Source organism: Primulina tabacum, chromosome 1 (assembly GCF_025594145.1).
Source record: "Primulina tabacum isolate GXHZ01 chromosome 1, ASM2559414v2, whole genome shotgun sequence".
Classification (NCBI taxonomy): Eukaryota; Viridiplantae; Streptophyta; class Magnoliopsida; order Lamiales; family Gesneriaceae; genus Primulina; species Primulina tabacum.
The window spans coordinates 7,246,882-7,272,180 of NC_134550.1; the positions used below are offsets into that span (position 1 = coordinate 7,246,882).

The 25,299-nt window shown below is 36.2% G+C and overlaps 5 protein-coding genes across 5 annotated transcripts; 2 read left to right on the forward strand and 3 right to left on the reverse strand.

The window, feature by feature from the left end:
- On the forward strand, positions 1-3,853 carry LOC142538493 (coronatine-insensitive protein 1-like). The gene is made up of 3 exons (XM_075643809.1): positions 1-797; positions 2,177-2,684; positions 2,823-3,853. The coding sequence occupies exons 1-3, from the start codon at positions 256-258 to the stop codon at positions 3,639-3,641; spliced, it is 1,869 nt and encodes a 622-aa protein (XP_075499924.1). The 5' UTR covers positions 1-255; the 3' UTR covers positions 3,642-3,853.
- A 3,259-nt stretch (positions 3,854-7,112) lies between these two features.
- Positions 7,113-10,361, reverse strand: LOC142538500 (signal peptidase complex subunit 2-like). The gene is made up of 5 exons (XM_075643816.1): positions 10,198-10,361; positions 9,915-10,066; positions 9,366-9,447; positions 7,665-7,807; positions 7,113-7,554 (listed from the first exon to the last, which is right to left on the reverse strand). Exons 1-5 carry the CDS (start codon positions 10,279-10,281, stop codon positions 7,458-7,460), a joined length of 558 nt encoding a protein of 185 aa, XP_075499931.1. The 5' UTR covers positions 10,282-10,361; the 3' UTR covers positions 7,113-7,457.
- Positions 10,362-12,464: 2,103 nt separating this feature from the next.
- On the forward strand, positions 12,465-19,317 carry LOC142538506 (NF-X1-type zinc finger protein NFXL2). The gene is given in 14 exon segments (XM_075643822.1): positions 12,465-13,589; positions 13,591-13,635; positions 13,748-13,861; positions 13,948-14,003; positions 14,946-15,012; positions 15,334-15,426; positions 15,499-15,584; positions 15,668-15,830; positions 16,024-16,197; positions 16,367-16,557; positions 17,388-17,469; positions 18,226-18,432; positions 18,670-18,759; positions 18,844-19,317. Coding segments are annotated over 14 exon segments (2,625 nt in total). The 5' UTR covers positions 12,465-12,488; the 3' UTR covers positions 19,000-19,317.
- A 649-nt stretch (positions 19,318-19,966) lies between these two features.
- On the reverse strand, positions 19,967-22,410 carry LOC142538512 (putative serine/threonine-protein kinase-like protein CCR3). Its single transcript, XM_075643827.1, has one exon. The coding sequence runs from the start codon at positions 22,361-22,363 to the stop codon at positions 20,672-20,674; it is 1,692 nt and encodes a 563-aa protein (XP_075499942.1). The 5' UTR covers positions 22,364-22,410; the 3' UTR covers positions 19,967-20,671.
- On the reverse strand, positions 20,009-20,620 carry LOC142556831 (putative serine/threonine-protein kinase-like protein CCR3). Its single transcript, XM_075668337.1, has one exon. It carries the CDS (start codon positions 20,618-20,620, stop codon positions 20,009-20,011), a length of 612 nt encoding a protein of 203 aa, XP_075524452.1.
- Positions 22,411-25,299: the final 2,889 nt, after the last annotated feature.

Genomic DNA, 25,299 nt, shown 5'->3' on the forward strand with positions numbered 1-25,299 from the left:
CTCTGTCCTTTACTTCCAACTCTCTCTCGGGCTCTATGACTCTAATCTCCGTCTCTCTTGTCTCTCCCTAGAGTGTAGATTTATGCGGTAAATACGCTTGGATTGGATCTAAAAAGTGGTTGGTCCTCGCATCTCCACTTCCTCAGTATCCCATCTGCTATATCTTGGTTCAATCCACCCTTTACCCGTTTCTCGGGCTTTCTTCTTTTGATCTGCTGTGGTCATGCCGGGATTCTAGGCAGCGAGTCTTTAGGGATGGGAGACAGTAGGAATTCCAAGAAATCGAAGGGGAGCTTCTGTAGTGGTACCAGTAGGAGCCGTGCGAGCGGCAGCAGTTGCAGTACTGGGGTGTATGACACCGTCTGGGAGTGCGTGATTCCGTATGTGAAGGACCCACGTGACCGGGATGCGGTGTCTCTGGTGTGCAAGCGGTGGTGCGCGATCGACGCCATCACGCGCAAGCACGTGACCATGGCCCTCTGCTACACGGCCAAACCGCAGAGACTGTCGCGGCGCTTCCCTCAGCTCGAGTCGCTGAAGCTGAAGGGGAAGCCACGCGCCGCCATGTTCAATTTGATCCCGGAGGACTGGGGTGGCTACGTGACGCCGTGGGTGGAGGAAATCGTGAGGTCTTTTGGGAAAATGAAGGCGCTGCACTTCCGGAGGATGATTGTGAAGGATTCGGATCTCGAGCTGCTGGCTAACTCGGCGGCTGGGAAGGTTTTGGAAGTCTTGAAATTGGATAAATGCTCGGGTTTCTCTACTGATGGGCTTTTGCATATCGGGCGCTTATGCAGGTTCGAAATCATGACTGATATCTTGGTTTGGTTTAGTTTGTTATTGGGTTTTTCTTGTTTTGGAATCAGCTGTCTCTTTTTCTGCTATTACTGGTGTGCTTGGTTTTCTTCTATTGTTTCTTGAAATACCTTTGCTGGATCTCTTATTTCAGCTTTTGTGGGCTCTAATATTTTTTTTTTTTCAACTTTGAAATCGAATTCCACTTAATTTTCAGATATTTAGGAAGATTTTGAATTTGTGTGTCTCGGGGTGAAAATAAAAATTTGAATTTTCCGTTTTGACATCATTGGTTCCTTCCATGTTTCCTGGTGGAGATTTCTTTTGATTTTGATTTGTTTGTGGTTATAGATATAGTTTGTACTATTTATAATTTTTGTGAATGTGAGTTGGGAAGGTTCAATTTTTCAATCCAAGTTTCGATCTTCAAGTTGTTGAATGAAGTTAGAAGCAAATCCTTTGTTATGGGGAACTTTCTGTCTTCAATCATGGTTTTCCTTGTGTCCTTAATGGAATTTATGTGGCATGTCTCCAAATATTTTAGTCTCGACCCCCGAACCATCAGGTTACCTGGTCCTCCCCGTGCATAGGCATGCATGTGGTGCGATTTTTGGATGTGCTTCGAAATAAACTAATGGAAAAGGCGATCCTGCACCACCATTACAGATCCACGTGCCATAATTTACCCAAATCTTTTTTCGTAAGGACCAAATATGGCCCTTGGATCTTTAGTGGGGCTGCAATATTCCTGCTACAGGATTGAATTTTCCGTTAACTAACTGCTGTGGTATATCTAGAAGATGGGATTGGGGGGTTAATTTGAGACGATTACTCTTTTATGTTATTGGCTATGCAAATAATACTTTCTAGGCTGTATGCCGTATATGGTTAAATCCATCTCCTTTTTCTTTTTCTTTACAATCTTGGTGCTAAATGAGATTATTTGGGCCCGTTTAGGTATCCTCAGCATCCCCAGTCGTTGAAATATTCTGGTTCTCCCATGGGATTATTTTGAGATGAATAAATTGTTTCCCTGTGGTTAGTCCCTGAAGCTAGAATGCAGGAAATACCCTTGATCTGATTCATTTTGTGTTTCATCTTTCTCACATCTGCCCCTCTGCAACTGAATGGCCTTTTGGTAATTGAAAACTACATCTCTTTTAATGTCTTCTGATGTCAATTTCATTTCTGCAGTTCATGTGAAGTTGCCGAAACTGTTGTTTTAAGAGTTGGAATTCTTTCTGTGTCTTTCACTATTCTGCTACCTGGGACCTGTCTTAATTCTTAAACATGGCTAAACTCAGAATGGAATTCTGGTCCATGGAATATATTTTATTGTTTTGTTACTGCAATTTGAGAATTTAAAAATTGAAAATTTCAGGAATATGAGAGTTTTGATTATGGAAGAGAGCGGGATAGTTGAGAATGATGGTGAATGGCTGCATGAGCTTGCTTCAAACAATACGGTTCTTGAGACTTTAAACTTCTACATGACTGATCTAACGAAAGTCAGATCCGAAGACCTTGAACTGATAGCAAGAAGATGCCCGTCTCTGATTTCGGTCAAAATCAGTGACTGTGATCTTTCCGGCCTTGTTGGTTTTTTCCGAGCCTCGTCTTCATTAGAAGAGTTTGCCGGTGGATCTTTTAGTGAGCCTCCTGGGCAGGTTGGTGAAGGTGTTTTTAATGTCCAATTGCAAAGGTATGGTGCTGTTGCATTACCATCGAGATTGTGTTGCTTGGGTCTTACTTACTTGGGCAAAGCTGAACTGCCCATCATATATCCGGTTGCATCCAAGCTTAAAAATTTGGATCTCCTGTACGCTTTGCTTGATACTGAAGCCCATTGTATCTTGCTGCAAAAATGTCCGAACTTGGAACATCTTGAGGTAAATCCTGTAATGTAGGAAAACAAATAATTTATTTTTTAGATGCATAGCCAGTTTATCTTTTTGTATTTGCGGTGGATTCAATAGATTTCCATTCTGATCTCCAACTGAAGATATATTTCCATCTTTATTAAACAGACTAGAGATGTTATTGGAGATAGAGGGTTGGAGGTTCTTGCCCAGTTTTGTAAGAAAATGAAAAGACTTCGCATTGAGAGGGGAGCTGATGAACATGAAATGGAAGACGAAGAAGGTGTCGTCTCACAGAGAGGAATCATTGCTCTGGCTCAAGGATGCCTTCAACTTGAATACCTAGCCATATATGTGTCAGATATTACAAACGCGTCCTTGGAATGTATGGGTACTTATTCGAAAAACCTATGTGACTTCCGGTTGGTCTTGCTAGACCGTGAGGAGAGAATTGCTGATTTGCCCCTGGACAACGGAGTTAGGTCTTTGCTAATGGGTTGCCATAAACTCAGAAGGTTTGCTTTGTATCTCCGACCTGGGGGTCTAACTGACGTTGGCCTCGGTTACGTTGGGAAGTACAGTCCAAACATTAGGTGGATGCTTCTTGGCTATGTCGGGAGATCGGACGAGGGTCTTCTGGAGTTTTCCAAAGGGTGTCCTAGCCTTCAAAAGTTAGAAATGAGGGGATGCTGTTTTAGTGAACGTGCATTGTCCTTGGCCGCCCTTCAGCTTAAATCTTTGAGGTACCTGTGGGTGCAAGGATACCGAGCGTCCCGGAATGGCCGGGATCTCTTAACCATGGTCCGACCGAATTGGAATATCGAGCTGATACCCGCTAGACAGTCCTACGTTCACGAGTTGGACGGGGGACGGATTATCGTGGAGGATCCTGCCCATATTCTGGCCTACTATTCGCTAGCCGGCGAAAGAACCGACTTCCCGGCCACCGTGAAGCCGTTGGACACGACATCCCTTCTCGAGCCATAGATTTTGTGATGTATATATACCGATCTCCGATCATCCTTCCATGCTGGTGCTTGTGTACATAAATCAATGCGTCGCTTCTTGTTTCCCCTTTTCTCACGTTTCCTTGTAATAAATTTTGTTTTCCTTTTTTCCTTTTTTTTATGGGGGTATTTTCTGTCGACCAAATAATCCTTTGAGACTCTTGAATTGTATAATCGAGTGTTTAATTTTCATATTTTGGGTTAATTACCTATGGTAATACATATTAAAAATATTGGAATTAAATAACTTACAAATGAAAAGTTAATGTTAAACTTGATTAGTTTTGTATATGAGTTAATTTTGTTTGGCTTCCATCTAATTTAACTTTTGGTCGCTATACCCTTTTACATTATATCATTTTTATAAGTATCTCCTTTTCAATATTAAGTTTATTAATTGCATTATTTGTTCAATAAATATACTATAGCTTGATTTTAAAAAAATTAAGCATATTTGAACCTATTTGTACAGGGTTTTTTTTATTCTGGATTTTAAAAACAAAGGGTTGCCGATGTAATTAATTTTCACATTAGTTTTTTTTGCTTTCTTGAATTTTGATGATTCTGATGTAAACTTTCCCTATATTACATAGAGTGTGAGAGACTAAATAAATAAATAAACAAACATCAAATTTTATTGCAAAATGTAAAAAAAAAATGGAGGTTACCTTTTGTTCTTCCGCTTATGAAAGAAACACAATAAAAATTTATAGTGAAATGTCAATTAAGTAGTAAAAAAAATCCCAACTTATTGCAGTTAAAAAAACCCCAAATTATTGCGCTTAATAACTTAATTTATGTTAGTTCCAAGTTCTCATAATAATGAATTACAGGTTTTGTTTTCATACTAACTATATATGTAATATTTTTATCCACTCATCATATGTTACGTGTGCTGAGCGGATAAATATGACAATCATGGTGTATAGATGAATAATTATGATTAATCACTCAGCACACGTATCATGTGTTAAATGAATGAAAGCAATACTTGTATGAGTAACATCTACCAAACGTGAGTTACATTAGTTATACTATTATCCAAAAGAGAATGCATCATGGTCCAAAAAAACAAAAAAAAACTTGGGCTATGTGTCCACAAAGTAGACGATTATTTCGTCAATGATCATGAGCTTGATTTCTCTCTCAACGTCTTCTTAAGAAAACATTTAGTAGTTTGACTTATGTGATTTGTAAGCTACTACAATAGCTCAGAAATTTACCCAATATTCATGAAAATGTATCAACAACGAGTTTCACCGTAAAAAAAATATTATCATCAAAAACGAAATTTGTGTATTATAAGAAGATCATATCAAAATCTCGCGAAATAACTAATGTAAAAAAAATTTAATGAGCATAGCCTTACTGCAACTATATAGAAAATGTAATAAATGTAAGCAACCAACCCTATCTAGTGATATAATCTACATGGGTTTTTTTAAAAAATATTATAAATTAATAAAATCATTATAAAAATGTGGCAAATTGTAAAACTTTGTAAAACTAGTACAATCCAGGACTTACTGTCCCGGAGTAAGTCCCGGATTCAATTTTTTTTTTTTAAAAAAAAGGAAAAAAAGTTGAGGCTCGGATTTTAAAAAAAATAAAAGGGAGATCGGCGACGGTTTGTGAGAAACCGTCGCTAAGGTAAATATGCGAGTATTCTTTCTATCATCGTTCGAAAATAATTGTTCCTCGTATTCATTCTCGCAACATATTTCTTTCATTTGATTTATACGTGCAAAATCCATCTTTTCTACTTCGATCATATATTAATACTATTTGTTGATTTTATCGTCCATTTCATTTGAAGAGATACGAAGATGTGATGTTTAATTTCGTTGATAATATTATAATTATATATTAAGAAGTAATTTTTTTTGTGTAATTTTTTTTATAATACTTGTCATTTATTTCAGATATTAGCATCGTCCGTTGATATTATTACAAGTTCCGTATAATTACGTCTGAGAAGATAATTTAATTAATTTTTTTATATTTTGTTTGTATTATTTATATTCACTAACATTATATAATTAACTATAATTTAGTTAAATAGTATATTTTTAATATTAATCTCGATATTAAAAAATAGTTTGAATATTAAAAAAATAATAAATATGGTATCTACAATAATTACAAATTTTAATTAATATACTTAATTTAATTATGTAGAAAATGTAATAAATATAAGCAACCAACCCTATCTAGTGATATAATCTACATAGCCCTCTAATATAATTATTTTATATATCATTTGTAGCTAATATCTCTTATCAAAGGCGGCAATAGTATTATTGTTATTTTATTTTTTAAAATTGGGTGATGAGTTTGTTGAAACTAAATTTCGAATTTAAGATTTCGTCTCAAATTTAAAACATTGACTTAAGGTGTGGTTTATTAATAGTTTTTCCATGGTCGAACAAGAAACTCCAAAATGATGGCAAAAAGATCGGTCATCGCATTCGCATCCAAACATGATCAAATCCAAATCCTTCCAATTTGTCCAGATTTCATTGCTTCCCCAAATTTCTATACAATAAACATTTATTTTTAATATAAAATAAAATGAGAAAACTTTGAATATTTTGTGATATTTAAATATTACATCAATATAAATGAATAATATAATAATTAATTAAAAGTATAATCATTTAATATCTTATTATACGCTAATTTATATAATTATGAACTTAATATTGCACCCTGATATTGTTGTGATTCAGAAATGTCCTCGTGGCATATTATATTAGACCACCCCTCTTCTATCTTCCACTTATTTAAAATTATTATTTTTCTTGACGTGTATACTAAATATCTGTCGTACGTGATTTCTCGACAAGGCGACATATATACTATGTATCTAATATTTTTTTATAGACATGAACGTGATTTTGATATCTTTTCCACACCAGAATCATGGTAAGAATAATTGGGATGAGTCACACATTTAGCGAAAAAAAGTGTTCTAAATGACCGCTGCCTTCTAAATAGCGGGCACCTAGACCGTAGGCAAACGTGCGTTTTCGTAGCTTGATGTAGGCGCGTGCACATCCTGTATACGTGTACACCTATGAGAGCTACAGGATGCGTTAAGACCGGCTTGAAGCTTCCATAGAGCGATGGAACGAGAAGCTGTGGGTGGGCTCCTAGGCAAGCGGGAGTGAACGAAGAGAACGAGAGCGAGCGTAGAAAACCGCAGGGTTCCTGCTTTGTCCCAGCCGGGGAGTTCGTACTACGGACTCCAGGATAGATTTTCTCTTGAAATTGGGAAAATTCGAACAAGGTGCATGAATACGTACATGCATGGCTGTCAATGAATTGAAACAGTCGAAGCCAACTAGATAAATATTTGATTTATATTCAAATTTTTCGAACTCGCTCATATTCAAATTTTTTTCGAGTCGAACTAAATCTAAATTATTTTGTTTGACAATTAACAGGAAGAGAAGTAATCCTAACTCATATAGTAAGAAATGTATCGGTATCATGGCCCAAAGGAGACGACTAGACCAAGCACAGAGGAGCCATCAGTTAAATCTGATGCAAACTACAGTAATTCTAGGGGGATGAGTCTGTCACTTAATGCAGATAGACCCAAAAAATGTTTTGTTCGCCCGAGGAGAAAAAGGTAGAAGCACAGACTCCCATGAATTAGGTTCAATCATTTCGATACAGAGTCAAATGAATGGCGTACAACGTACAATGATTGCATGAACACGGTATACAACAAGGGCAGGGCATCTAGTCTGCATCTCCTCATGTTCCACGAGAATATATATGAAGCTTTAGCTCACTTGGTCTTCTTAGTTTCTTTTGCATACTCGTTTACGAGTGCTTCAACATCGTTCCAGAAGAGTCCCTCCACCAAAACTCCTTCCTTTGTGAACCTACATAATATGTAGCAAAAAAGTTAATATAAGACACGTGAGAAGGTATGAAAGGTTCTCTTTCTCCTGCGTGCTCTTTCTATTTGTGAAAGGAGAAATTTAGAGATTACCATCGAGTGACGGTTTTAGTGAATTCAACGGGTGGCTTTGAAGCTATTGATTGGGGATCGGCACTCCCTATGATAAGCGTATACATATCTGAAAATCTTGGCAGTTTCGAAGTGACGACCAATCCAGTTGTGTTAAAAGATCCCTGTTGAAAAAATCACACAGGTGTTTCAACTTTTGAGGTCCGGTGAATGGACTTACCGCGTATGCAAGACCAAAATGCTAATCACATATGTGATTAGTTATGGAAATTTTACAAGGTCATACATCGAATGATTTTAGCTTCAAACAGAAACTCCACAACAGTAGGTAAAAGTTCAGTCCTAGTATCAATATTGGTTCCAAGTAGTGAAAAATTACAGCAAGAACTGTTATAATCAGGATGATAGTAATACAACGAGTAACTCTAGTTTTTTTTTAAAGGTAATTCCATAATCTATTGTGGAGAGCTTCAAAATATGATATAACAATAGAACTTCGAGCAATTTTATCATTTACTTTCAGACGGTAAAATGAATCCATGAACAAATGCATTTAACCTTTACTTCATCAAGTTTTGATTACAAAATGCAGTTCATCAAACACCTGCCTTCAGAGGGTTTCCAGCAACTATGTCAAACCAATCTCATTCACTTGTAAAACCAATTTAGTACCTATGAACCGCACACTATCACCTTCATGCTCTACCTTGCTTCTGATTCATTAAAAAATATTCAAAAAAAGACTAGAGAAAATAACAAGTGGGATGATCTGTGAATTTAGATCATGGCTTCAATATTTCTACCCCCAAGCCCTGAGGAGGTAGTAAATGCATTAAATTTATCAAGGAAAGAGGACACATTCTCTAAGTCTAGAGCTTTTACACCGTCCAAACAGTCAGACCTACTATAGTTCAAACTCTTATAATTCACGTTATTATTTACACCACCAGACATTTATCATTGCATAATCATTTCAATACTCATTTATAACTTCACTCGCGATCTTCAACTTATCAAGAACATAAAAATGATAACTCTATCGCAAGCAATGAAGATCAAAATCAAGCGGACAAATTTCTGTCAGTATTAATGATCTATCCAAACGTTCCCCTAAACCGTATTATTACGGTTTAGGTCCTAAAAAGTGATATCAAAGAAGGGTAGGTACTACAAAATAACATGAACATTTTGTAGATCATAAAACCATTTTAGTTTTGCAGATTTCAGCAGCATTTGACTACCATACAATGATTGAAAGTCAAGGAAAAAGATGAAGTTGGTGGGAATTTGCAAGAATGAAATGATCGAGATAAAAGGCTCTTTAGCATAAATTCTAAGTGTAAGATACAAATGTCTATTGTCTATTAGAGCGTAGAATTCGCGTTCATCAAATACAGATCTAATCATCGTCGTACATTGATTTGAGAATATTGAGCAAACAAACATTGATAGTCAAACATTATTATCAGAAAATCCATTCACATAGTATCAAAATAAAGAATTAAAATCAAAACATATAAAGTTAACTAGATAATATTAGTAAGCAATCAAGTCATAACAAAAAATAATAATAAATACTTCACGGTACAGAAAGGATCAACCCAAAAACTGCAGTGTCACTCTAACTAACAGAAGCTTATTTCATTCATTCACAAATAAAAAACATAAATGAAGACGAGCCAACGGCAAGAATTCATTAAAGAAGGCACAGAAATAACTTACATTTGGTGGATATGTGAATAGGATGGCATTCTTTTCCTTCAAGTATATTGTTAGCTGTAACATTCCATTGAATACTATATACTTGCCAGCGTCAAGGATCAACAATTACATGTTCATACAAAAAAACAATAACTCAAGTATTTGTTTTTATCATTGGTAAAACAATTTCAAACTGGACAAACTATGAAGTTATCATGCAAATATCCATTCATCCTTTCATACTCAAAAATATTAAGATTTGGGGATGTAAACAAACAGACATAACATGACTCCTGCATAAAAAATGACAATACAGTTAGACATCCATTTTAGCCCGGAACTTTGTCACGGAAGCGGCTGTTCCCCTGCGGAATGGCCGGAACCACGACCGAGCTGCCTGTTCTCCTTGCGGAACCGTGACCGTGAACCATAGTACCAACAATCTCAAAAATTCTTGAAAACCAATTTCCAATCACAAAAAATGCATTCCACCGCAACATCATTATTAAACAAAAGCATATCCCAGATACCACGCATCTAATAAAAAAAATCACGCCACGAAAAGGATATAATCCTATGCAACCGAGAAGAAAATTCCTGTTATCAGGAAATTTCTTGATGTAAAACTGTGCAAAAAGCGCGATGATAATGATGATCGCCCCGATCAGTAGCCGAATGTTACTCATCCTCAGATCTTCGGGATACCCTTTACTCTTAACGATCTACGGACAAAAATTCACAAAAGAGAAACTGCCAATGTATAAAGTGCAGAAAAAAAGGAAACCAAAAAAAGATTTCAGCAGAACCAATGGCGAGTGTGTGATTGTGATTTTTTTAGAGTGACCGTCCAGACCTCAGCAACGGATTCATCAAGAATGTGCTTGATGGAATGATGTTCCAAAAGATTGGCCTTTTTAGAGTTCTTATCGGCAGCCATTTCGCCCAAATAAGATCGTGTTCTCTCGCTGTCCACGGTTTTGTCTGAAAAAGGGAGACATTGTTTGGCTGAGCACCATACCAAATTTTAGCCCATTTGAAATTTTAAGCGGGGTCGGGCAAAATATCCATTCTCTTGTATGGGTTTGTTTTACGGCCCATTTAAATTCAAAGGAAAAGATAAAAGGCTTAATGGAGTTCACATTATTTTCATTTAATCTATGTTTGTAAAATTTAGTAAAATCTCGCACTTAATAAAAAAATAATTATATCATGTAATTGACGTAACGTATTATTAGATCAAACGTTTATTATTAGATTAAAAGCTAAACTTTTAGTCAAGACGTAACTTTATTTTTTCATTTTTGTAATAACGCATAATGTACCTACTTCTGTGTTAACTCTATTGTGTTGTCTTATAACCTTTAGATATCGGTATTATCCTTTGCATATCATTGGTCATGTTCCTAACAAATACAATATTATTTGTTAAGATTTGATGTCACTCTTTTACGGCTCACCTAGCTAATCAAATCAAGCGACGAAACGTCAGCAGCTTGACACACGATAACTTCTGAAAAGGTCACCAATCTCAGTATTACTCTCACGCATACATGTTTAACCAAATATTTTCTCCCCCAAAGAAGTATAGAAATATGTTTTTGGGTAGACTTGAACTAATAAGCTTGCTTTGATACTAATTATTAGGATCAAGCGATTACCATTATGCTAAAAGATATAACTATTAATCAATGCACAACTTTATTTCTTACACTTGTGACAGTAGAAAGTGCACCTACTTGTGTGTTAATGAGTTGAGCTGTTGGGCCCATGAGTTTAGGGATATAATATGTCTATACAGTTTAGATGTTATTCCCTTATATATCAATCTTACAATTTCTATATCCACGACCATGTCCCAAAAAAAAAAACATTATTATCCATTAAGATCTGACGTCACTCTTTTATGACTCATCTAGCCAATCAGATCAAGCGATACAACGTCAACAGCTTGACGCACGATAACTTCTCAAGAGATCACACATCCAAGTACCACTCTAACTCATGCACACTTAACCCAATAATATTAAATGTTTAATAATAAATATATAATGATTATGTTAATTATTTTCGATTTCTTTTAAAAATTTAAATTTGAATATGGTGTCATTTGAAAATATAAATTACATTTAAATATATATATTAGTTATATAATTTCATTTAATTTCGATTATGATTTTGAATTTCATGTTACTTTATATATTAAGTTCTCATTCCTTTATTAAATATTAAATAATTAATAAATTTTTTATATTATATTATATTTTACAACTTTTTTAATGAACGTTGTCATCGTTAATTTTTGGTGTATTGATTGTTCGTAAATTGATATTATTATATATTTTATTTTGAACTTTATTATAAATATTTTTTTATCATGTTCTCAAAAAAATTAAAAATCTTACATAAAATTTATTCAATCTAATAATGACAATGATTTTTTATTTTTGAAAAATATTTATTTATAATTTAAAGTTCTGATAGATGAAACAATCATATATAGTTGTTTTATATATATATATATATATATATATAAAACTATTTTTTATAATAATAATTAAAATTTATATATATTCATTAGATAATATAAATAATTTTAAGTGATTAATCGGACCCACCTCCAACTCGCTTGAGACCCGTTTAACTATATCTAAACCTGCTCAACCAAGAGTCAAGACGAGTTTAATACAAAATCAAGTTTAAACTCAGTTCATTGCTTTCTTTATTCGACAATAAAGATGTGAAAAGTCGAAAGATACAAAAAATATTGAAATCTACACACACATATATATTGATAATATAATATGATTATATTAAATTAATTAATAAAATATTAAAACTCGCCAGTTATTTGTTTATTATCAAATAAAATAATTTTGGTTCGAATTCGTTTCGAAAAAAATTTGAACATATTCGATTTTGCATTGAGTTAGATAAATTCAAATACGAATTCAAATATTGATCTAACCGATTCAAAAAATTCGTAAACTGACTTCATTCGTTTATACATTTCAACAACAATATATAATATTTACAATATTTATTATATAATCAAAATATTTCAATAATTATTTAAATAATATTTATCACGATATTAACTTGCTATAAAATTATTGTATATGGCAATTACACCTCGCTACCTCAAGGATGCCTACACCCTCCGCCACCCCGCCACCCCGTTCTCCGCCGCTTCTCTCCGACTCCGACTCCGACTCCGACTCCCCTACTAACTCTTCCGCTAACCACCGCCACACGGATCTCTCCTCCTCAATTTTTCAATCCTACATTTCTCATTCCAATTCGGTCGATCACGGCCGGCTTGATCAAGATCTCGAAAAAATCCAATCTTTCCTCACCTCCTCACGATCAGGCGCCCTCTCCTGCCTCATTTGTCTTGAACGCATCAAACCCCTCGATCCCACTTGGTCCTGCTCCTCCCGCTGCTTCGCCATTTTCCACCTTCTATGCATCCAGTCTTGGGCCCGCCAATCCACCACTCTTGCTGCCTCACGCGCCGTCTTACGGGCTGCAGTGATCCCTGATGAAAATTCATTTGTCTGGCCATGTCCCAAGTGTCGTATCGAGTACCCGAAATCTCAAACGCCAAAGAACTACTACTGCTTCTGTGGGAAAGTTCAGGATCCAGAATCTGATCCATGGATTTTGCCTCATTCTTGTGGGGAAATCTGCCGCCGGGCATTGAAGTACAATTGTGGGCATTATTGTCTGCTGTTATGTCACCCGGGTCCTTGCCCAACTTGCCCGAAGTTAGTCAGGAATAAATGCTTTTGTGGGAAGGTGGAGGATGCACGGCGATGCGGGTTCAAGAATTTCTCCTGCAACGGTGTTTGTGGGAAGTTGTTGGAGTGCGGAGTTCATAGGTGTGTCGACATTTGCCACAATGGGTCGTGCCATCCATGTAGAGAGAAGGGGGTTTATAGGTGTCAATGCGGGAAGATGGAGATGGAGAGAGCGTGTTGTGAGAGGGATTTCAGGTGTGAGAGTCCTTGCAATAAGATGTTGGGCTGCGGGAGGCACGTTTGCAAAAGGGGGTGTCACGATGGTGATTGCAAGGATTGCCCACTTCAAGGTAAGAGAACTTGTCCTTGTGGCAAGAATGTATATGAGGGGACACCATGTGACGTGGCCGTGCCATTGTGTGGAGCAACCTGTGATAAACTTTTGAGTTGCCGCTTCCATAGCTGCCCAGAGAGGTGCCATCGAGGACCCTGCATTGAGACGTGTAGGAACAGTGGTGACAAAATCGTGTAGGTGTGGAAGCTTGAAGAAACAGGTATTAGTTGGTTGTTTATGAGACGTATTATGTTCTCTTCCTTCATCCTTATCATTATAGGCTATGTTTATAATGTCTGTGAGATGGGGTATGTGCACTGAATTAAGAACAGGTTCCCTGCTTTCAAGAGTTGACTTGTGAGAGGAAGTGCCTGAAAGTGAGGGACTGTGAACGGCATGCTTGTAAGCGTCGATGCTGTGATGGGGATTGTCCGCCTTGCTCTGAGGTTGGTTTTGGTATAATGTGTTTGCTTTGTGGGTTCAATAACGGGCAAATGTAATTTTAAAAACGGATGACTTTTTTGGACTGCAGGTTTGTGACAAGAGGCTCAGATGTAGGAACCACAAGTGCCCAGCTCCATGTCATAGGTATCTGCTGTTGTCATAATTTTGTGCGATATGTGGAGGAAGTCATAGGAGCCATCTAAGTTTTTGAAATTTAGTTGGATGCCTGAACTCACAGACAATCAAACGCAAAAGCTAATGAAATGATGAAACAAAGCACTTAAAATGAGTTACTGTGACTATGAAGTATGAACTCGTCATTCGCAGTCATGAAGTATATCCAGCAAACTTTGATTGAATTTATTATGACCTCTATCTTCCTGTGAAGTGTTTTTTCACCGGGTAGTTCCTTTCTCTTGTAAGGACAAATACTGAAAATTTTATCACTTCGCTTTGGGTATAAAATTTAATTTTTGAGTAAATGATATCAGAATTCTTTCAGTGAGATGATTTGGGAATGATGCCATGAATCTTGTGAGAGATTGATGAGATCTGATGCAGATAAGTTTACAAATGATTGTGTATTTCTAGGAAAGACTGATTCTTTATGTAGGAGGGGTCGTTATAATGCAACTAGGTTGATTTTGAAGAAAAAAATTTAACTGAAATCTCAAGCTCCAGTCCATCATATGGCTCACCTTTATTTTGTGAGCTGAAAAGCCCTTTGTTTATCTTTTCAATTTTTACCATCAGTTGGTATATATTTGAGTAGCCGCTATTAGGAACAACTAGTTATATATTAAGGCTTATTCTACATGACAAGAGTCTTGATTTTAGATGCCAACATAAGTTGGATTTTATATTATTTATGAACAAGCATTTAATTGAACTTCTGAGCATGGACTTCTTTACTCTTCTGAACTCGACATGGATATAATGATAGAATGAATCTAGAGTCATTTACGAACACTAATTAAATTTAACTCACAATAATGAAATCCTTTATTTTTTCGAACAGCACACGCATAGAATTATAGAATGGCCCATATAACTAGTATGATGATCAATTGGCATGTTTTCTTGTAGAGGTTCTTGTGCTCCTTGCCCGCTGATGGTGAGAATTTCTTGTTCATGTGGGGAAACATACTTCGAGGTAAACACTAACGGGTTTTTGGTGTTAACACATGGATTTTTATATTAGATTTCAATTTAATAGTCAAAGCGTTAAGGATTATTTACTAGTATTTGTTTATATTTTTTTCTACTCAAATAAAATGTGTCCCTGCATAACTTTATATAAAAAAGCATGTCATAGTTTAACGTTCTCTAGGCATGTGTCTGGGCTGTGTTGCTAGTATCTCATGCAAAAAATTATACGTGAGTTGCATAAAATTATAATTATGTCTGTCTCTGAAATAATTTGTAGAGTGGAGATGTCACCATTCCGTTTTTAATTATCTTTCATCTTAATCAGGTACCTTGTGGTACAGAGGCAGAGCAAAAGCCTCCAAAGTGTCCAAAACGATGCCGTATAGCTCCTCTATGTGAGCATGGGCCAAAATGCAAGGCATGATGGCTTCTCTGGTAATGCTATTTAAGTCATAAATGACAGGGTATTGAATATTTTTTTCCTTTACAGCCGCATCGGTGCCATTATGGACCTTGCCCCACTTGTCAGCTAATTTGTGATGAGGAATACCTATGTGGTCACAAATGCAAACTAAGGTTTGCCTTAAATAATGGTATTATATCTAATATTTCCTCTAGAGACATTGTTAATGAATTGATTCTTTACATGCTATATACAGGTGCCATGGACCTAAACCCCCTCCTCTTCCGGAATTCACTTTAAAACCCAAAAAGAAGAAGTTTAACCATCAGGGCGAGGTGATTCCTGGCTCTCCTTGTCCTCCTTGCTCAGAACTTGTGCTAAGGCTATGTGTTGGCCTTCACATAGGAGCCGAGAAGATGGTTGGTCTTGAAATACTGGCAGCAGTTATTTTATTAATGTTTTGCATGCATATATTTTTTACTTTCCTACTTGTTACTTCTTTAAATGGGTATTCGGCGGATGTAAAACTTGTTTTACAAGCCTTGACTGCTATTGGATTTTTAATTTATGTCGTATAAAAGTGGGTTCTATATCCTATTTTATTCTTCTCAGATGGTGTGCTCAAAGTCAGCAGAGTTTTCTTGTGGTAACTTGTGCGGAAATCCTCTTTCCTGTGGCAACCATTATTGCACTTATGAATGTCATTCCCTGAAAAGTAGTTCTTCAAAATCAGATTCACTAAGAATAGACAATTCTTGTGAAGAGTGCAGCCTTCCCTGTCATAAGGTGAGGATCTTCTGTTTTTACCCTCTCATCCATCGAATTCTTAACCACAAATGTATTTTTTTGTCGTTTTTCTTAAGCAGGAATTATATGAATCACATTTATTTTTCTTCAAGTGTGCCTGGCTAAGATTGTCATTTTTTAATGTAGTGTTATATCTTCTTTCACTCAGGAGAGAGATCCCTCGTGCCCTCATCCTTGCCCTCAGCCATGTCATCCGGGAGAATGCCCCTCTTGCAAGACACTTATTAAACGTTCTTGCCATTGTGGGTCTATGGTACATGTTTTTGAATGCATAAATTTTAATCAAATGTCTGAGAAAGAGCAAATGGATGCCCGTTCCTGTAAAGGGCCTTGCCATAGGTAATTTCTATATTTTGCATGATACTTGCTTTCTTGAAGTTGATATGCTTCTATTTGAAAGAGACAGACTATGTCAGGGACACGATTAATTGAAGGAAACAAGCCAGTCATGTGAATACCTCTATCGCCTAAGTTGTGTTCTTTAACCTTTTTTTTTGGTTGTTTGTGCCTGAGGTTTAACCCCACCATGCAAGCAAGCTGATACAGGTAGGCTGTACTGACATGTAGTTTACAAATACATAAAAAAAGTTGTTCGTCTAAGACTTGGAAAGAATCCAGCTATATTGTTTTGGCCCAAATGAAAATGATAGATTTGAGGTGTGAATTTGAAATTAACTTGCTCCAAATCCGTCTATCCAGTTATAGCCGTATAATTTTTACCTTTTGACTTTTAATGATGGAAATCATCTGTCTTGGGGCCTGGGGGAAGGAAACTAAACAAAATGTAACCAAAATAGTGACGTGGGTTTTTATCTATTTCTATGCTATTAGATTGGTAATCTAGGCTCCGAACAATTTTTTGGTCATTTGGCTAATTAAAAACTTTTATCATGATATCAAATAGTTCAAAAGACAATGAAGACATTTCCTTTGATACAATCAATTGAATAAATTTTGGATGCATCTTACTACGCTGGTGGTGTTTGTTTGTTTTATCCCTGCAAAGTGAAACTGGTGCTTAATATCCATAATTGTTTTTTTCTCCTGAGTATCTTCTAGTCCCTGAAATATGTTAAAATCTTATCTCTTTTCTAAAAGGCATAAAGATGATACATTGGTGTGTAATGTGTATAAAGACCGAACATATGATTACAACGTTAAATTTGCAGAAAATTGCAGAATTGTTACCATTTATGTCCGGAGATGTGTCATCCTGGGCCCTGTCCATCACCAGACACGTGTTCTAAGAAGGTCACTGATTTTTAGCATATCTTTTCAACATCTTAGAACCATTTATCATAAACAAGACAACAAACAATAAGTTTTCTTACAAAATTGATTGGCTAAAAACAAAGCATCCAAATTGCATGAACAAAATGTTAGTTTCTGTTTTAAAACAATGTTTGCACCTTGTCAAAACTAATGATTTTTTTTGGTTTCATTTCCGATATTTTTGGGTATTACTTTCGTGAAAGTATGTTAATGGAGACTATAATGGAGAGTATGATGGATCTTTTTTGTTTTATTTTCTAAAGGAGAGGTCGTTTAATGTTGATTTTTGATATATCAAAGTGTGTTGGATTTAAGGGTATCACATCATGTATATTTACGTGTGTAATGTGATAGGGGTATTTTTAAAATTTTATAATATAGTGTATTGATTTAAGAGACACGTGTCCCTTTGGAAAACATATATGAAAAATTATAATTTATAATTTTATTTAGATAAAAATAATTTTTATAAAGCATTGATCACTAAATTAGCGAAAAAGTAGTATCTATAAATACTAAAGAATGAATGTGGCATAAATGAATTAAGGTTAAAAGAGAGAAGTATTAGTAAAACAGGAATGGTAAAACAATGTGTATATTTGTTTTTTTTGAAGGGGGGTGGGATGGGTGGGATTGTTAATGTGCTTACTAGCACCTTCAAAACTGGAACAAGAAAGAAGACGAGTTGAGCTGTTGTCGGTGTCATTAGTAAATCATTTGAGTTTGTTGTGCTAGGTAACCGTACGTTGCGGATGCCAAACTATAAAAAAGGAGTGGCTGTGTCAAAATGTACAAGAAGCATACCATAAAGCGGGTTGTGATCCTAAAGATGTATCAAAGAACCAATATGGACTCGGTCTTCTTCCTTGTGGCGATGATTGCAAAAGCAAATTGAAGGTCTCTGATACTGAGCTACATTTTCGTAATGCAAAGCCCCGCGAGGTAAAGCCATCCATTCTATAAGTTATTACAATATGTCATTTTCAAGATATGAATTTGTAGAAGCTAAAAAATTAATAACATATTATTCTTTTAGCTCGTTGGAGAGGGTGAGTGGCTTGGAGTGACCCTACAAATTAGTCGAGGGATGCAACATGATATATTTAATATTTTGTTGACTAGGCTTACAATTTTAGGGGGGGGAAAATACTAATACTTATTTGTCTACACTTTTGGAAGGTGAAGGAGCTGGATACGACCAATAATGTTGCAAAACGTAGAAAGAGAAAACAAAGGGTAATTGAAGATGAGAAAATATCAAGATTTCAGGTTGGTCTAATTTCTCTACCGAACCTGTGGCAGTGTTACCTGTTAAGATTCTCCTAAACATACGAATAACTAATTCTTGTGCAGAGAATTGTTGCTGAATTTCAACGGTTTCTTCTGTATCTTATTGTTGCTCTAGTTACAGTTGCTTTGGCATATTTTAGCTATAGAGGTCTAATGCAGCTCTCAGATTGGATGAATGATATTGAAACTCGACAGAGAAGAAGATATTCGCGAATATAGTCAGCACATTGAAGCTTCCCTTATCATGATGGATAAAGGTCACTTTTCTGTCTAAATCCTTTATCTGCAAATGGCATCTCTGTCTCATGATTGATGACGTGCTATATTGGACAAGATATCTGAAAGTGTAATTTGTTCTGGGGCGCAATTCTTCATTGTTCTTTTACCTTAATTTGAAAGTAAACTAAAGATAGGAACTTGGTGGCATATATATTTTTTGTAACTAGTTTAACCTATCCTCTTCCCTTAGACAAGAGAGAGAAGATTTATTGTCTAAAATTTTCCTATCATGATCATAACATTGCTTTGCCTGTTCTACATGAGCATCGATGAAATTTTGATTTTAGTTACCTATTGGATAATTTGAAAAAACATGCTATTAGAACAAGCATCGTAAAGACATCCTCCAACTACTGTCGTGCATAATGGGAAGAAAAATCTTTGTTCGTTTACATAAAACGTCGAGAAAACGAGTGGGGAAGTTTTTAAATTTGTCGGGGAAAAAATTTCCAGCTATTAACACTTTCTGTTATCTTGGCTTGCTTGCTTGTCACAAAGATGTTTCTGAAACATTTTCTGTATGATGTAGGGATCCACACGATCAAATGATAATAAAGAGAGCGAGAGTTGCGCTATAGAGTCACTCCACTGTAGAAAAACACGTAGACAGGTCACGAGGGGCAATTTTTGTCGATGATTTAAACATTTCAATTAAATGCTATCAAAATGTAAATTAGTTTATTCAAACTGAATAATTTTATTTTGAATAGTTACGAACATGTGTCAAGAATTGTACAAGACGACGTAGAACAATCGACGTTAGTTGAGAAGTGATTAGTCCTTCTGTTTGATATCAATAAAAGAAAACATGATGTTTTGTTTAGCATTTTGTTTATTGCACCCAACAGCATGTGTTGATCACTCGTTTAGCTGAAAAAACATTAGAAAAAACAAGAAAAAGGGTAAAGAAAAAGAATCAAATGCTTGTAATTATATAATAATAACAATTTCATTCCGAAGCTATGGAGATAGGATCGCTAGAAATACTGCCACGACTATCTTCACACAGTGCTAATGCTCTCTCCAAATTAGCAACAATATCACTCATGCTAGGTCTATCTTTCCCTTCCAAATGAACACAATGCATTGCAGTGTATGCCACCAATTCCACTGCCTCGGATTCTTTCGTTTCCGGTGGACCGACCCGAGAGTCCAAAATCTTGGTTACTTCTCCGGCCATTATGGCTGGTACAGCATAATCTACCACGCTTATCGGGTCACCACCCCCATTAGCCCCCATCTTGAAGATCGCCCTCTTACCTGTCAAAAGTTCTAGTAGCACCACTCCGAGGCCGTAAACGTCACTCTTTGCTGTCAGGACATTTAGGCCATAGTATTCCGGATCTATGTATCCAACTGTACCGGCAGCCTTTGTGGGCGTAAAATCACGGTCATTGTCCGGCCTCATCAAGGACAATCCGAAATCAGACACTCTTGCAGTCCAGTTCGAATCAAGTAATATGTTAGAAGACTTGATGTCTCGATGAATTATGGGGGGAACCGCGTAGTTGTGTAGATACTCGATGCCACGCGCTGCATCTAATGAAATCTTAATCCTCATTTTCCAAGAATTCACTAAACTACTGCTCTTTTGAACGTTGTTAGTGTCGTGTCAATGATCATAAAGAGCTCCATTCTTCATATAATCATAGACTAAGAGCCTCTCTTCCTTCTCTTCACAGAAACCAATCAATCTAACCAAATGCTTGTGATGTAGTCGAGATAAGAATGCCAGTTCCGAATCAAACGCGCTTTCTTTTTCTTGAAATTTCCTCGTTTTTGGACCCGTCTCACTCCTCTTGATAGCAACTTCACGACCATCAACCAGTTTCCCTTTGTAAACAACCCCGAAACTCCCCGCACCTATCTTGTTCTCCACAGAAAACTTATTTGTAGCCGTCTGTAGGTCCAAGAAAGAAAATTCCTCGGCCCTGTCAGCATGCTTCGACGAAGTACCGCTCCGCTGACGTCTCATCAAAATCGACCCTTGTCGTCTAAGAGTGGATGATCGGGACGGTGGACTACAGCTATTTGATTGTTGTGCTACATTAGAACCAGTAATGGTAGGCTGCACAGAGTTATGAATCTTCTTTTTCCCAAGACAGACACCAGTCCACAAATAATAAACCACGCCACAAATCCCTGCAAATCCTCCAACTGATCCAACGATGGCGAAAACAAATAGACCCCTTTTAAGCCCTCTGGAAGAGGAGCGAGGGGAAGGACTAATAGCAGGTGGTGCGATGGGTAACTCACAAGGCCTACAAATATGACCATTTCCAGAACAAAGAGTTTGAGATTCAGGATACAAGTTACACTTACAAGCAGTGTTAACACAAGGTCCAGGAAGAGTTTTCTGCAATGGCAGCACAGTTTGTGAAAAATAAGCCTGATTAGGCCAACCGGGACCCCAGCAAATCACTGAGAAATTGCTTGTAATCAATCCACAGGTGAAGTTTAGGCCTGCAACTATGGATTCAAAAGAGATCCCATCAGTAATATTACTCGAAAATTGACCATCTCCACCCCAACAAACAACCGTCCGATTCAATCTTCTGATTGCACAGCTGTGATTCCATCCAAGAGCCAGGGCCCTGTATTGGTAAGCTGAATTTTCAGGCACATTCAATTGTCCATTACCGTTGCTTCCTCGACAAATGATGAATCCCAGATCATCAATTCCACAAGCATGTCTTCCACCAACATGAATATTCGTCATGGAAAAATTTTCGAACTTTGATTGCATCAAAGAAGAGAAGGTATCATCTCCCCAGCACATAACCCGATTGTTACTCCCCAAAACTCCGCATGTACATCCAAGCCCAGATGAAATCACGCCGAACTGGGAATTCCCATTTGGAATATGAGTCGAAGGAACATAATTTCCTCGCCAGCAAATGGCATTGTTAACCGCAGTAACGTTTCTCAGAGCACAAATTTGTGCGTCACCAATTGTAAGAGAAGTTAACGGAGCTGAACGGTCGTTGTAAATCCGCTTGGGCGTGAAGGTGATGTTCCAGCAGAGTAGACTGAACCCACTGGACCGGACGCCGCAGAGCACGTCTCGGCCGCCGGAGACAGCGTCGAAGGAGGTCGTGGGGAGTATGGGCGGCAGCATTTGACCGTTTCTCCAGCATTGAATTTGCTGAACTGGCTGATCCGCTACAATGCTGCATATTGTGGTGGAGGAACCGTATACTACGGCGATGGTGGATGCTCCGCCGCCAAGTGCATGAGCAGGTGGCGACAGGGTGGCGAGAAGTAACATCGTGGTGGCGATCGCGACTGGAAATTGTATCGTCATGTGAGGGGAGTTATGTTTCGATGCATTTGTATATAGAGAGAGAGCAAAAGGTTTATTTGTCTGGGAAATAACCAGTTTTAGTCGGATTTCCATTATCATTATTATTTTTTTTTAATATATAAAGCTATGAACAATTATATTGAAAATATTTCTAATTATTTCGCTACAATTTTTTAAAATATTATTTGTGTAATATGTAGTTTTTTTAGAAAAATAATGTACAACTTTATTAAGCATATTTGTAATTTGCATAGAAAATGAATAGATTTATAACATTTGAAAATTGGATGAAATATGATAGTTACGTGTATGTTATAAATTTATTAAATTAGATTTTTATGATATTTTATTAAACAATTTTTTTTTTAAAAAAAGTTCAAGTGCTTGGACACAATCCAAATTAGAGGAGAAGTGAATGTCAATGGCTTAAATGATTAGAAATATATTTTTTATTTCAAGAAATTGAGAAAATTAAGATGAATAATAAAGGTAAATTATTGGTGGTTTGAAAGATAAAACAAAATCTGAGTTTACTGCTAATTAACGACATGACTTTTATTCCATTTGTTCTTGTTTATAGTTATTTTTTCTTTTAAAATACCTAATTAACTACTGATTTTAGATTATAATTTACTCAAATATATTAGAGCCATGGAAAATAAAATCATGGAATATGTGATGAGTAGGTCTTTTGTGAGACGGTCTCACGAATCTTTATCTGTGAGACGGGTCAACCCTGCCGATATTCACTGTTAGCATAAAAAATAACAATTTTTCATGGATAACCAAATAAGAAATCCGTCTCACAGAACACGACTCGTGAGACCGTCTTGCACGGGTTTTTATCACATGTGACAACATACTGATGATTTTGTTCAGTATAATGATGGGAGGAACAGTGAAATTTGTCGTGTTTGTATTTAAGAGAGATGCCGTCTCGAAGATACTAGTTCTGCATGTATTAACATTTTAATTGAAACAATATATTTTAATTTTTAGCGTGGGCGAGTTTTATATGAAAAGTGACAAAATTCTTTTCACGATGACACCACAAGGAAAACACCACAAATGGGCAAATATTATGCTACACCGGGCGAGAGGTTTCAAAAGTCACGAAATTCTTTTCACCAAGATACCACATGGAACAAACCAAAAAACGGACAAATACTATGTTAAACCAGGCGATTTTCGCCCGGTGCGACATCCACCATCCATTGGGCATGAGGCCCGCACGAATGTCCAATGAACGGTGGACGTTACATACACCGGGTGGACTAAAAAATTTCAAGAGACATACATGTATGTGTATGTATAAGTGCCAAAATAAGCAACAGAAGGCACCAACTCTGATACAAGAGATTGGCATCTTTCTTTTTGCTTCATAACTTGGAGCATAAGAATAGTGTTTGGTCCTATTTGATCGGAATATTGATAAGATGTTAGAAACGTCAACAATGTTGATGCTATACGCCATCAACTTTGAGTGCTAAATTAAAAATCCGGTGAAATAGGATTGATATTTTTAATATATATATGTATATATATAAACTTTTATGTATCAATAAACAACTTTAACTAACCAAAATTATATATCCAAAGCATATTGTTTTAGCGAATAAATCTGACTGTTTTTCCTTTCCTAGCTACTGCCATTTAACCTAGTGAATGAGCCCACAGGCACATATATTATTACATTAAGGCTACCACAAAAGTGGCCTTTATTTTATTGTGATATAATATGTAAAAGCAATATTCGTGTTTGTATATGAATTCGTGTTTGTATATGAATCGCAGTTATTATATTGTTATTATCCGTCCATTCGTTGCGCACGCAGCTTTTTGGAACATGGGCTCATCGGTTTCAGCTCCGACACGATCCCAGAAATTTCCGACAAAATCATTGTGTCAGTCTCACCACCGGAGGTTTCTTTAGGGAAAAGAATATAAAAACGAGAGGACTTATTTTAATTGGAATGGACACATTTTTTAAAGTTCTTTAGGTATTTATTTCACCCTTGACAATGTCAAAATTCAAAAATATTCTAATTTATGGCATAAAACTGACCGATGTATGCTTGTATAAATTGTAATAATTGTTCGAAGAATAGGTTTCTTGTGAGACGGTCTCACGAATCTTTATCCGTGAAACGCGTCAACTCTACCGATATTCACAATAAAAGTAATAATGTTAGCATAAAAAATGATATTTTTTAATAGATGACCCAAATAAGAGATTCATCTCACAAAATACGACTCGTGAAACCGTCTTACACAAGTTTTTAACTTGTTTGAGTAACTTGAGATATTTTCTCATGGCATCCAAAAATTCTTTTGTGTGCTCTCAGGCGGTATGGTATGCCTTGTCTATAGCAATACAACATCTCAAATCATTAGCACCTAAATACATTCAATCTCTCTTGCTCACTTGTCTAATATGGAAATATTTATTGCTGCAATATAAGAAAATGTAACAGATATAACTTTTGATAAAGTTACAAACGCTCGATCCTACAACATAATAATAATTATAAAATATAGAGTGTAACTGTAATTGACTTAAATCTAATTGACAAAACAAATAAATGAATTTCAAATCTATCGAACCAAATGCATCATTCCGAGAGAATTGAAGACGATTGGCCTGTTTGTCTTTAAGCTGGTCCGGCTGGGTAGATAATATTTTAGTGCGCACCATTTGGGGAAACTGACACATTAAGATGTATCATACTGCCGGAGAAAAGTTCAGCTCAACTAAGCTGGCAGAAGATCCTCCCACCAATATTAAATTAAGCCCCTAGATTTATTAAAACAGGGAAAAGGCCAAACTTTAATTATGATGAGAAAAATAAGTAACCAGTTTTATTAAAAAAAATTAAAATATTAAATGAAATTAATATTTGCAAAGTATATTATTTCCCAAAATATAAATTTCTGAT

Excerpts from the sequence above, each read along its gene's own strand:
- LOC142538512 (XM_075643827.1), bottom strand. The coding sequence starts at position 22,363 with ATGACGATACAATTTCCAGTCGCGATCGCCACCACGATGTTACTTCTC.
- LOC142556831 (XM_075668337.1), bottom strand. The coding sequence starts at position 20,620 with ATGAGGATTAAGATTTCATTAGATGCAGCGCGTGGCATCGAGTATCTA.
- LOC142538500 (XM_075643816.1), bottom strand. The coding sequence starts at position 10,281 with ATGGCTGCCGATAAGAACTCTAAAAAGGCCAATCTTTTGGAACATCAT. Across the intron at positions 10,067-10,197 it reads TTGATGAATCCGTTGCTGAG|ATCGTTAAGAGTAAAGGGTA; the intron begins GTCTGGACGGTC and ends TTTTGTCCGTAG. Across the intron at positions 7,555-7,664 it reads ACTAAAACCGTCACTCGATG|GTTCACAAAGGAAGGAGTTT; the intron begins GTAATCTCTAAA and ends CATATTATGTAG.
- LOC142538493 (XM_075643809.1), top strand. The coding sequence starts at position 256 with ATGGGAGACAGTAGGAATTCCAAGAAATCGAAGGGGAGCTTCTGTAGT. Across the intron at positions 798-2,176 it reads CATATCGGGCGCTTATGCAG|GAATATGAGAGTTTTGATTA; the intron begins GTTCGAAATCAT and ends TGAAAATTTCAG. Across the intron at positions 2,685-2,822 it reads CGAACTTGGAACATCTTGAG|ACTAGAGATGTTATTGGAGA; the intron begins GTAAATCCTGTA and ends TTTATTAAACAG.